The sequence below is a fragment of the Cynoglossus semilaevis genome, chromosome 13, assembly GCF_000523025.1.
Source record: "Cynoglossus semilaevis isolate Cse_v1.0 chromosome 13, Cse_v1.0, whole genome shotgun sequence".
NCBI lineage: Eukaryota > Metazoa > Chordata > Actinopteri > Pleuronectiformes > Cynoglossidae > Cynoglossus > Cynoglossus semilaevis.
In genome coordinates this window covers 2,119,005-2,132,076 of record NC_024319.1, presented here as the reverse complement: position 1 = coordinate 2,132,076, position 13,072 = coordinate 2,119,005, and the positions used below count along the sequence as shown (strand labels likewise).

Below are 13,072 nucleotides of genomic sequence, written 5' to 3'. Positions count from 1 at the left end.
GCAGCTAGCATCACAGACAGCTAGCATCTAAAAGAACACCGCTGTGAGCGCTACTGCAGTGGTTTTTACTTCAATGGCTGCCAGGATTTGAACCAGCAGTCCGTGGATTTCAAGGTTGATCCTTGTTGCCCATGTTGCCCAATCAGCTGGTGTCACCAGGTCTCACTTCCTCACTTCCCCGTTGACCTGCGTGTGTGTGTGTGTCAACACAGTCCATGTGAAACCAGAACCAGAACGGTCAGTAGAATCTGGTCACACGGGCCGGTGTGGGCGGAGCCTCTGTCTTCTCTACCTACTCTGTCTCCACAGAGGAGGACGTTTGGATGTTGGACGTTTCAAATGTGTTCTACTTTTTCCCGCGGACCTTCGTGGCTGTAGCTGTGTGTTTTTTTTACAGTGTGATGAGAGAATCGAATTGTCATTTTCTGCTGTGAAATACCAGTTCATACCATTGTGTGAAGGTTTTTAAATGTTGGTGGCGCCCCCTACTGATGAGCTCAGTGAGTTTGTCTTAATGACAGAGGAAGAGGGAAGAGAACAAAGTTGCAGCTGACAGGAAGTTGTCAGAAGTCGGTCTCTTTGATGACATCACTAACAGGAGCGTTGACCCGGAGTTGAACTACGGACAAAAAAAACGTGAGGAGTTTCACTGAGTGAAGATCCTTGTACTGTACGACTACGATCTGGAGTTAGTCTGATCACTTTGACCAAGTTTGTCTTTTTATTATTCCATTAGTGTGAATTAGTGTGAATGGTTTTGTTTGTAAACGTGACCCTCCCACTCTCGCCTCCTCCCTCCCCCCCTCCCCCCCGATCTACAGTTCAAACTAAACCAGTTTACACTTTATTTAAAGCTGTGATTCCTACAAACCTGGTGTTAGTGTTAAACTAAAGAAACACATCGTCAGGTCTGATGACCCCCCCGACCCCTGACCCCAACCCCTCACCATGGCACCGAACAGTGCAGTGGAAACTCACTTGCCTTGCTGTCACCCCATAATAGCTCCACGCCCCGCACTTTGAGAACCCAAGAGTAAACAGGTGAATGAAATCAATGTCATTTGTAGAAAAAGAGTTTTTTTCTATTTAATTTTAGTAAATTATTGTTACATTAGAAATGTAAGTGGTCAGAACCTAAAACCACCTGGACCCTGGGGTCACCTGGGGTCAGTGTCAGTGGGTAAGTCCCAGTCCTAAAAAACAACTAAAAATGGGTTTCATTGTCTAAACAGTCTCTGTTTCATAAAGGCACAAAAAAAAAAACAACTAAAAATGGGTTTCATTGTTTTTAGCAGAAGGATGTGGGAAAAAAAACGTAAAGTACTGCAGTACTTACAGCAGTACTCTGGTAATGTTTGAGTATTTCCTGGTTGCAGTGACTAAAGGCAGAACCAGGAGTGACTCCCACCCTGTCCTGTTTTATAAACTCTCCACAGCCTCATTAGCATTCTTCAACTTCACATTGTAAAAGTCTTATTCATTACCATGAAAAAACAGGACACACCTTGACGCTCTCTCTCTCTCTGTGTATCTCTAGCTCTCTCTCTCTCTCTCTCTCAGCCAAGTAACTTTTTTTTTTGTCCTTTTCTTTGAGACCAGTCCAAGCTTGCACGTTCAGATCTGAATCAGTGTCTGTCTCCTCCGACTGGAAACTTGTTCTTTGGAAGCACTTTTATCTGTAAACTGTTTTATACAAACAAACGTCTGGACGTTAATAAACCCGTGGTTTCCTCACGTGTGTCTCTGTGGGTTTCACTGTGACCTGGTCTGGAGGTCGGGGGAGGAGCGGGGGGGTGGGGGTCGTGAGGATGAAGAGCCTGTGTGTGACTCCAGGCTCAGTGAACGTCGACATTCCTCTGTGAGACTCTGACCCTAAATCATCAGCTGAAAGGTCATGACCTTTCCCTCACAACTGGTCATTTTTCTTTTAAATCTTTTTTTTTCTCACTCTCTCTATTTTCCTGCTTCACTTTAATGAAATTCTCTGGGGTTTTTTTTTTTAAAGATCAACCTTTTTGAACGCCACCTCCTCAGACCCCGAGTGATCAATAACTCCGTCTGACGTGAGCCTTTAACCCTGAGCTCTGATTTGTTGGCGGCAGAATCCAGTTGTTCTCGTCAGGCTAGTTGCAGAGGGAGGGGGAGGCAGGTGAGAACAGCAGAGGGAGGGAGGGAGGGACGGAGGGAGGGGTGAAGGTAAAGAGAGAGAGAGAGAGAGAGGAGGAAACTCACAGAAACCAAAGATGACTCGGTGAAACAAAATGGATCCAACGAAGTCCAGGTAGGTCGAGCGTTTTCATCTGGTGTGAACTTTAACTGCAGGTGTGTGAGTGTGTGTGTGTGTGTGTGTGTGTGTGAGAGGAGCAGCTCCTGTGGAAGTTGAAGGGTTTTTTTTATGGTTCTGTGGGATTTTTGTGCTGACCAGATGTCCACTCGTGTTCCTTCAAACGGACAGAACCAGCGGCAGTGGGTCAGTGGGGTGTCTCAGTGGGGTGTCACAGTGGGGTGTCTCAGTGGGTCACGGACGGTGAAGGTAAACAACCAGGACGCAGTGATGAAGGCACCTGCGTCAGTCGTGTGATGTTTGCCGTCTGTTCATTCAAGTCCGTCTGTGAAAAAACAGCATGAATTCGGTGTTAATGAATTAACGAGTGCAGCTGAAGCCGTTTTAGTCCCAACAACTTCGATCGAGCAGGAAGTGGAGCCGCGGAATGAAAACAACATTTCTGAAATGTCAGTGTTGATGAAGATAAAGGCGCATTTCTGTACGAGACACAGAGTCCACGCCGGGACACGGGCCGGGACACGGAGGTCTGTAACTGGAGCTGGAGTCATGTGAAACTGTCGGTGTCCACTTCAAACACATGGAAGGTGTAAAAACACACACTCACACACACACACACTCACACACACAGCTGCTGTCACCTGAGTCCGCGTTGCTCGGTGAAACGGTTTTTTTTTTTTTTTTTTTTTTTAACTTTTAGACATCGTTAGTGTTTGACACTCGGGGCCAATTTATGTTGCATAGACTTGGACTGTGGTCAGTACTGACTGTGGTCAGTACTGACTGTGGTCATGACGACATGGAGCAGGTTGTCAACGGAACTCACGGAGCTCCGCGGCATCAGTGACATGTTTTTTGTTGACTGTTCTGTATGAACCCTGTGACGTCATCAGGACAGAAACTCCTGTTCCATCAACGGATATGACGGACAGTCGGGATTCATCATCATCATCATCATCATCATCATCATCGTCATCATCATCATCATCATCGTCACTGATGGGAGTTTGAACCTCAGCAGCTTCTGTTGACCAGCGTTGACCAGCGGTCCCTGACCTTTGTTGTACCAGGGACCGGTCACCTGGTATCAGCTGCAGCATCGTTGCAGGATCGTTAGATTTTGTGAATCAAACATCTTTTAGATATCAGAGTCTGAATGACCTTTGACCTGTTGTTTCTGAAACATTGACAGATTATCTTTGAATGAAAACAGTGACGGGATCTGACTGGATTATTTCTGAATGAAGTCTGTCAGTAAATCAAGGACATTTTTTCACTGGGTCCGGTACTAAATGACCTACGGACCAGCACCGGTGCGCAGACCGGTGGTTGATGACCCCTGCGTTGGTCAATTGCTTTGATGTCATCTGATTGGCTGAACCCGGTCACGGTGGTTGATCAGTTCACCGACAAAAAAAAAGTTTGTCAGAAAAAAGTTCTTCAGTGCAGCTAAAGAAAAGCTTCAGATTCATCTTTAATAAAGTCACGGTTGTCTGTACTGTGTCCCCTGACACCGTGTCCTGTCTCTGACTCTGTCCGCTTCTCCACAGCTTCTCCTCCAAACCCCTGCATGTGAACAATGGAGGTGGAAACGAGTCGCATTCGGACGAAGGTTCGATGCCGTGGAGGGACAGTGGAGACGTGGACAGACCGCGGGACAGTGAGAGCAGAGAGGCGGACGTGGTCGACGGGACGACATCAGCTGCAGATATTAATTATCACCACAAGGGGTCAGCAGACAAACAGAAGTTTAATACACTGGGCTACCAGGTATGTGACGGAGCCTTCAGGGTTTTTTTTTTGTTTTTTTTTTTTTTTGTTTTTTTTTTTTTGTTTTTTTTTTTTTGGTTTTTGTTTTGGTGATCGGTGATATCGGTGATACGTCACAGACTCTGTGAAGTACCAGTACTACATAAAGCAGTTGTTCTGAAACGTTTCTGCAGCAGACTACGTGTAGATGTAGTATAAAGTACTTGTCTCTCCAGGACCAACACGGCAGCACAGAGCCACAGTGTTCAGCTAAGACTGGTGTAAAGTAGGACTTAGATCACAGGGACCATCCATGGTCCATGAACCTCAGATGGAGTAAAACTGAGTTCACATGCATCACTGTTAGTTATTTAAAAAGTAAAGTCATGTAGTAGTACTACTGTACAACAGGTACCTGACTTTACTTTTCTAAATCCACAGACGAGCAGAAAATAAACATTAGTGTTTTATAAATATGTGACTCATCTTTATCATCATCTTTGGTCATTTATATATATTTTTTCAGCCCATTAGTACATCAGTATTGCAGTACTACACATAGTATTTCAGTACTACACCTGACACATACAGTCAGTTATAAAACTGAATACACACGAGAGAGGTTAGAGCACCAGTATTTATAAACTTCAGGTGGAGGCTCATGTACCACCAGTGGCCCACCTACCACAGTGTGAGAATCACACACTTAAATTAAATTCACAGTAAAATGAATCATTAACATATGTATTGGTTACATCACTGGAAGATCAAAAATGTTGAATATCGAGGTTGCCTGTTGCTGTGTTGCTCATCACTCCCGTCGTTGACGTTGTCTGATCCTCCAGCGACGGACCAAACAAAAAGTCGTGACTGACTTTGCAACAGTGAGTAAAGGAACGTCTGCAGGAACCAGACCGAGGTCTGCGCTCCAGGTCCTGTTCAGTCAGGGAGTGTCTGACAAAAGCATCGCCTCTGAGGTATGAACTCGTCTCACGACTCGTCACATTTTATGCTGACATGTTTGGAAACAGATACAGACTTGTTCCGGGCTCCTCCGCCCACGTCTGTCACTGAAACAACATTTCTTCTGCTTTTTTTTTTAAACCTGCTGACCAAAAATAATTAGTCAGTAAATCGTCAGACAGGCCCCACACTGTTGACCCCCGCCCCTCCTCTTTCACCCCCTGACTCAGCAGGAGCGCGCTCAGCTGGACGTGTTGAAGCAGGAGCTGGAGGCGTTCGCCGTGCCCGTCAGTTTGAAGTGGAAATGGAAGGAGGAGAGTGGAGGGACGACGCTGGAGAAGAACTGGACGGATATCGTTCACTCTCATTCAGTATGAGCACACGCCTTTATTAGTCCAGTTAATACAAATGAACTCCCCAGGTAATAATGACTAGGAAATAAATACAATAATAAAAAAATAGCCTTTTGGCTACAATAGGGAGCATTGACATTTGACCTTTAAATGTTCCTTAATGTACGTTGTCCCTCTGTGACAAATCCAAATCTGTGGCTCCGACCTCGGCTGTTGTCCTTGCAGTTTTGTCTCTGCCTTTTGTATTTTGTGAAAATCAAAAGGCAAACTTAATTAAAAAAAACCCCTGTTTGTGCTAAAATAATATTTTGTTACTAATTTTCCAAGAATTTGAGTGATTATTAAAAATAGTAAGAATAAAAAAAGAATAAAAATTGATTTTCTGTTGACGAGAAACTGTTTGCAGTTACTTTAAAGTATTTTAGGGTTTTGATGAGGAAGACAACAAAACCACAGACCTGTTTCTGTACAAGTGCGGATGAAAATAGTGTCAGAAACATGAAGCCGCTCTTCTTCTCAGTCTTATTTTCATCAAAACATTTCCCACCGAGCCTTTGACTTCCCTTTTGTTTTTAAAAACTGTATCGATAAATTTACCAACAGTCACTTTGACGTTTCCTCCTTCTCTTTCTGGTCAGATTATGGCAAAGACGCAGAGACACCAGCAGGAGGCGCTGTGGGAGTTTGTTCACACAGAGCTCACCTACATCAACAAGCTCATTATCATTAAAGACGTAAGACAGATTTTTAGAGTCGCTTTCATAGATTTTTTTTTCTTTTTCTTTTTTTTTAAACCAAACTCCTGTGTTTGCCTTGAACAGCTGGTCATCGCCGCTCTGGTCAACCTGCACCAGCACGGACTTCTGCTGGAGGTCAGTGAGTGAACGCCACAGGCTCATCTACATGAACAGCCCACAAACCTAGTTAACAGTCGACACACTTCACATGAGTGATTTTCCACTGTTGACACACGTCTGCACTCAGAACATCCACAGGAACCAAAATAGAAACCCATGAGCACGAATGGAAAATGTAGCACAGCCGACACATTTCCACTGAAATGATGAAAATATCAAAGCTCACCAGTTTGAAAATGACTCAATGTGAATATTTGAAATGATTTTGGTTTTGACAGGTGACGCCTCAGCTGCTCTTCTCTAACCTCAGCTCCATCATCGCTTCACACCAGCTCTTCTGGCAGGAGGTGATTTACCCCATGTTAGACGAGGTCCGCAGGACAGGTCAACCCTTTGACCCCATGAGGTTAGAGGTCGGTTGTCTCCAGGTAAAGGTTTTCTCAGTACGCGTCAAAACATTCACAGCTTTTTTTTTTTTTTTCCACTGAAGCAGTATCACAAACTAAACACCACAAACACAACCCTGATGGTAAACAAAGAATCAAGAGTTTGCAAACTTTTATATCATAACAAGAACAAAATGTCTTCACGTGTGAAACATGTCCAACGTGAGTGAAGGCCAGATGAAAACTGCAGTTGTGTCGACGGTAACTTTCTACACGATGACTGTGTTTTTCCTCTTTGTTCTCAGTTCCCGCAGCGTTTTCCTTCGTACCTGCAGTACTGCTGGGAAGAAGAGAACAACCTGGAGTTCTCACGCAGGCAGATGGAGAGCAGCACACATTTCCTCACCTACGTCCAGGTGTGTCAGGTGTGGGGTTTAATGTGCATGGCATGCTAAAGTGACACAGATACTCGCCCACACTGGCCTGGTTGTGCTGATCTGTTTTTTTCTGTGTTCAAATTAGTGGCTGTATGTGGTTAATGACGTTTTTAAAACTTATTACCACATGTGACCATGTGACGTTCACCTACTGATATGAAACCACAATATAGTTTGCTTCCCATAAACGTTGGTGGGAAGACTCAAAACTGTCCTCAGTTAATTAACATAATTACTTTTTTTTGTAGAAAATGTTTTTTTTATTTATTAATTTAAAAAATCATAACTGTCATTTTAATTAATATTAATGTTTATTTTAATTTTCATAACTTAAAACTATATTTAACTAACTAACTCACCCACTAACTAACACATTTTTGTTCTATGTTCTATCTTCCCTCGGCATCGTTTTGTTTCTTTCATACTGTTGCAGGTGAGCGAGAAAACAGTTTTTAAAAAGACCCAGTAGGTGGCAGTAATGTAGCACAAACATTAAGATCTACAAATGTTTAAAGGTGTAGAAGAAACGGGGCTAAGGACGTTAGCGGTGTTAAAACGCGATTGTACGAGCGCGAGTCGAATACATAAAGGCGGTTTTAAAATATACATTTTATGACTTTTAAATAATAACAAAAGCAGTTAATGGCTTATAGAGTAAACACAACAATATTTTCCGTTACGTTTTTATTGACAGGAAAAAAAAAAACTTTAAATTATTTTATAAGTGACGCTTGCGCTAAGACGGCGCACTGAAGTTGCTATGTATTCGTGCACCGCCAAACGCTGGTAATTGTTTATGCTATTAGCATAAGCTAAAAGAGCGCGTGCTAAATGCTGCTCTAACAGCTACAGTCAAGGTGTGTTCGATAACATCGAGAATGTTTTCCTTAACCTTGTTTCAACAGTTTTGACGGTGTATTGTGATTGTCATGGTTGAGTAGAAAAGAGAAAATTAATTTCTCACTAGCCAGAGTTCAGTGAGATGAGCTACAGTGAGATGAGCTACATGCTAATAAGTAAATAGAGAGAAATAGTGGAAAAAAGAAAAGAAAAAAAAACCAAACAAACAAACACAAAAGTTATGTTTTAAAATGTGGACTTTGGAATTTTGAGTTACGTTTTAAAATGTGGACTTTGGAATTTTGCCTTTTTCTGTCAAACATCAGATTAAAGGTTAATTTCGTTTCATTCTTATTTTATTTAAATATAAATAAATAATCAATTATAGTTAATATTCTGCCTCTCTTCTTCTAAAAAGTACCATTCTTTTCAAAGAACATCTAACACGCACCTCCTCTTACTCTGTGACCTACTCTGTCATGTCATGTAATTTGTTTACTTCCACAGCAGTGTTGACTGTGTGGTCAAATAATCCTGAAAATGTCACCAGAAACCAAGCGTCCACACCCACAGAGCAACAACAATGGACGACTCAATCACTGAAATTAAAGCGTCGCCCTTTTTGTTCTGTTCCAGTGGGTGGAGACTCATCCTCAGTGCGAGCGTATGCGACTTGGAGACATGCAGGCCAAACCCCACCAGAGGATCACCAAGTACCCCCTGCTGCTTAAAGCTGTGCTCAGAAACACCCAGGAAGCGCACGTGCAGCACGTCCTCAGAGGCATGGTGAGAGTGTGACGTCATCGAACCTCCTGCTGTCCACAGAGTAAACACTGACACACAGCAAACTCTGCTCCTGCGTCCAGTTGTCCAGTGTGAACAGTTTCCTGGAGAGCATCAATGACTACCTGAAGCTGAAGGATGAGGAGCTGGCTCTCTCCATCTCTGCTCAGAGGGTGGAGGGATACGACGTGGAGGGAATAAGTGAAGAAATCGACAAGGTAAAAAAACAACACTGCTGTGAAAATGGAAAAAGAATCTGGGTCGTGGTCTCCCACAGATGTACTGCAAAAAAAAAGATGTACACGTTGATCAAAAACATTTTACTATTTTAAAATGTACTTCTTTACGGAGAACACGAAAACACGTTTCTGGATATAAACCCAGATCTTTTTCAAATGCACCTTCGCTGATAAATCCTCGTAACAATTGTTTTTTCACAGCATGTTCGAGAGATCTGTCAGTTTGACCTCACCTGCCCCGTCAGGGGCGTAGGTCATGGGGTCGTACGTAGGCTGCTGCTGGAGCAGAACTTAAAGATTCGAGACAGAAAAGACAACAAAGTACGTGTGATCAGCGTCTCACTGTAAAAACAAAAATAAAATTAGAATAAGAAAGAAAATTCCTCTCATCACTTTTGTTTTTTATTTCCTTCCTTTTCTTGAACGTGGTGCAGCTGGAGGTGGTCGCTCTGCTTTTCTCAGACGTGCTGCTGATGACAAAAGTCCAGAAGAAAGGAGAGCGACTCAAGGTCGTTCGGCCTCCGCTCGCCCTGGACAAAACCTCTTGTGTGGCACTGAAAGATGGCTGTGAGTAACATTTAAACATACTAATCTGTGACGATTCACATCGGTTGAAATAAAAAGAAAATCTCACATCAAGGTGTAAGGAGTAGATAACTGAGTTACTGCAAAAAGTCACTGGTCATACCATGACACTACACACTCCACTACAGTAGGTGGCAGTATGCTCTTAAAAACATTGGTTGTGACCCAGTATTAAACCCAGACGTCAGGTCCTGTCGTGGGCTAAGAGACGTTTAGGTGTTGAAACAGAACGTGGGAAGAACTTGTTCCACAGACACCAACAGTGTTTTCCAGTTAGCCAGGTCAACAGGTTTCAGTTGCGAATGATATTTTTTTTATAGTTCTTACGAATAAAGAATCATCGTTTTTTTTTTTTTTTAAATAAATTTCTTTGGCGTTCATTTTGTTTAAAAAGAAAAATTATGATAAAATCATATGGTGTTGTGAGTTGAGTGTAGCCTGACATATCTAGTCCATGTAGACCTAGTCCATGTAGACCTAGTCCATGTAGACCAGACCACTCTCCCCTCTCTGTCCCTAGTCCATGTACATATCTAGTCCATGTAGACCTAGTCCATGTAGACCAGACCACTCTCCCCTCTCTGTCCCTCAGCTTCATTTCTCCTGGTGGAGACTGGTGAACTTCAGAGCGCCATGAACGTCTACATTTTTACAGCCAGTTCTTCAGACAGCTGTAACACCTGGGTCTCCACCATCCACCAGGCAAAGGTGAAGTTAGAACATCAGCGCCACAGACGTGTGTGTGTGTGTGTGTGTTTGTAAAACAATCGTTTTCATTTTGTTTTACTGGGTTTCCTTTCTTAGCAGGAAGGATGTGGGTTTGAATCCCAGGCTGAGCAGGGTTGTCTCTCACTTCCTGGACAATGTTGTTTTTTTCTGTAGAATATTCTGGCCCCTATTTTTTTTAACTTCCTGTTCATAAAAAAGATTTAGATCACGTCTTTCTTATGGTTGATTTAGAACAGATTAAAGTTTGCGATCAATCTTGACCAACAGTTACATTCGTCTTACCTTCAGTGAGTCTGCTGAGAATATATATATTTTTTTCTTTCCAGGAAACTCTGACCAATCTGAGAAAAGTGGAAGACAAAAAACAAATGGACGACTGGAAAGTCCGCCTGGAGAGCCGAGCCGTCGAGGAACCGAAGACGGAGTTCATGGAGACAAAGGGTTATTTGGTGGATGAGCTCTCAGAGGAGGTTGTTCTCCCAGCGTCAGTTAACGGGACATCGCCACCTGGAGGAGCTCACACACACTACCATCCAGCGAGCGATGAGTTCACTGACACCAACGGTTTACCTTTCTGGCACGCTCAGTCCGTGAACAGCGGCCACCAACCGCTGCGTGCGAGCGCGTACGCTCCACAACCAGCAGCTAAAGAATACGAGTGGATCGAAATGGTGGTGAGAAGCGATCAGGATGAAAACCACGCAGCAGAAGACGGACGAATGGTCGAGTCTCAGATGACGGATCAGCAGATCCTCGACCTCAGCAGGAGAGTCCAGGTGTCCCCTCCTCTGGATCTGTTCTTCTCAGGGTTTGCTGAAGATCCAAGATTCAGTAAAATGACCAGACCTCATGTTCTGTTAGTTGGAGGATTACCAGACGTGGATTACCCACTGGGTGACGACAGAACTTTACCCTTTACTCACCAACTACCCCTGACCAATGAACTAAGACAAGGTCCTGAATTTCAACCACCAGCAGCATCAGTGAGAGCAGACGTCCAGTTTATGGACCAGAACATCAGTAAAGGTTCCTATCCAAACCATCCTAGAGACACCAGCACCTCCTCAGCCGCCTGGGGGCGCTCAAAAACGTTACATTCTCCCAAGTTACGGAAGAGGAGGCCAGTGAGCAACCACCAGGGCCTCTCCAACCAGACGTCGAAGCAGTTCGACCCGGGTTTAGGAGAAACCTGGAGATCTTTGAACCACTCTGACTCTAACAAACACCCTAACAGGGGAAACGCTGCCCCCTCTGGCCAAAGCTCAGATTCACTTCGTGTTCTCAAGCTGGGTTCTCTGAAACCCAACCAAGGCATGTTTTGGCACATGGAGGGCAGAAACTCTCCGGAGACCCAGACCTTGTCCGAGTCCGAGCTGCAGGACCTGGACTTCCTCAGAGAAGACCCCAGAATGAAGACTCAGCGCAGCGCCTCCGTCCCTCTGGATGGAGACAACGGACTTCGCCTGCACAGCGGCAGACTGTACGCGTTACCGCAAGTACAGGAAATTCCCTATTCCCGTGCAGGACATTGCCCCTCACCACTAGAGGGTCTTCTGGAAAGAGCAAAAGAAAGAGTGAAGGAGCGTAACGGCGTGAAGCGAGGACAGCATGTCAAAGACGCCAAATTAAGACCAAAATATCCCCCGCCGTCCCCCTCATTTTCCAACACACCGTCGTCCTCGCCCAGCGTCACGGAGTGGGAGGAGGAGGTGGAGCTGATGAGACACCGCGCGCTAACAGTGAGTAAAGAGTGGAAAGAGGAGCTGGTGGATGGAGACGAGGACGACAACAGAAACAGGTCTGAAACACAGAAATGCTCCGCTCATACATATATAAATATATATTGATATATTGTCACCCGTGTTTGGTAAATACGTTTCCATCTCTCGCTCTCTTCTCTCCAGCGTCGCCTTCTCAGAAGGCGTGAACGTGGACTGGCCCGGCTGGTGCTTCGATGACGACGAGGTCATGGACCATCTGCATCCTCGAGATGAAGGTCTTCTGGAGGACATCAGCAGGTCGTTGTCCTTCATGGACTTTCAGCCGTTTTCAGAGTACGAGGAAGGGGAGTGTAGTCAGGTGTAGCTTTACCCCCCCCCCCCCCCCCCCCGTCCACTGACCCGTGGAGAACCATAATCCTGACTCTCCTGAACACAAGTCTGTCTACTCACTCTCGCCCTGGAACAAGGACACATCATTAATTTTTCTTTTTCTTTTTTTTTTTTTACAAAACAGGCCTTCTCTGGTTTTGATGACCAAGCACTGGAACCATATCCATCCACAACAACAGTTGGTTTTCAGGTCCAAAAATAGACCCTGAACTCTGATTTCATTTCCCTAAGAATTATGGCAGCTGACGTTGGTGTCACGTGTCTATGTAGCACTGTTCTATAATTTGTCCTCTGTAGTGCATGATCTTTTCAACTATACTCCATACTGTGTCCTCTGTAGTACATTATCTTTCATCTACACTTAATACGGTGTCCTCTGTAGTACACAATCTTTCATCTATAATCCATAGTAACTGTTTAACTGTATAAACTGCCATTTATAATAATGTATCTGTAAAATACATTAATATTTTAATTAGTATTTATTATTTATAATTTGAATTAAATATCCAATTAGTTATCTGTGATCGATAACATGTACTCTTTAATAATCGGCTGTCTCTTGTAATCTTTAAAAAGGTCTATTTTTAAAAGAGGTACAACAATTAATTCATTGATTAATTACTTAATAATAGATAATACAAAATTAACCCTTTGTGAATATATGTATCCTCTATTAACATAATCTATCGTTATTTAAACAGATACAGTGAACTCAACATCACCAACATCATCATCATCATCATCATCATCATC

The 13,072-nt window shown here is 43.7% G+C and overlaps 1 protein-coding gene across 7 annotated transcripts; it reads left to right on the top strand.

The window, feature by feature from the left end:
- The first annotated feature begins 2,190 nt into the window (after positions 1 to 2,190).
- On the top strand, positions 2,191 to 12,313 carry plekhg6 (pleckstrin homology domain containing, family G (with RhoGef domain) member 6). Of its 7 annotated transcripts, XM_025061879.1 has the most exons (16): positions 2,301 to 2,811; positions 3,835 to 4,054; positions 4,879 to 5,010; positions 5,227 to 5,367; positions 5,988 to 6,083; positions 6,171 to 6,221; positions 6,485 to 6,634; positions 6,898 to 7,017; positions 8,506 to 8,655; positions 8,736 to 8,870; positions 9,093 to 9,212; positions 9,326 to 9,458; positions 10,069 to 10,184; positions 10,532 to 11,177; positions 11,238 to 12,003; positions 12,110 to 12,313. In XM_025061879.1, the coding sequence occupies exons 1-16, from the start codon at positions 2,732 to 2,734 to the stop codon at positions 12,288 to 12,290; spliced, it is 3,237 nt and encodes a 1,078-aa protein (XP_024917647.1). In that variant the 5' UTR covers positions 2,301 to 2,731; the 3' UTR covers positions 12,291 to 12,313. The 7 variants fall into 7 exon arrangements, with proteins under 7 accessions (XP_024917646.1, XP_024917647.1, XP_024917642.1 ...); XM_025061878.1 differs by lacking the exon at positions 2,301 to 2,811 and adding an exon at positions 2,191 to 2,281 and having other exon boundaries at positions 10,532 to 12,003; XM_025061874.1 differs by having other exon boundaries at positions 10,532 to 12,003.
- Positions 12,314 to 13,072: the final 759 nt, after the last annotated feature.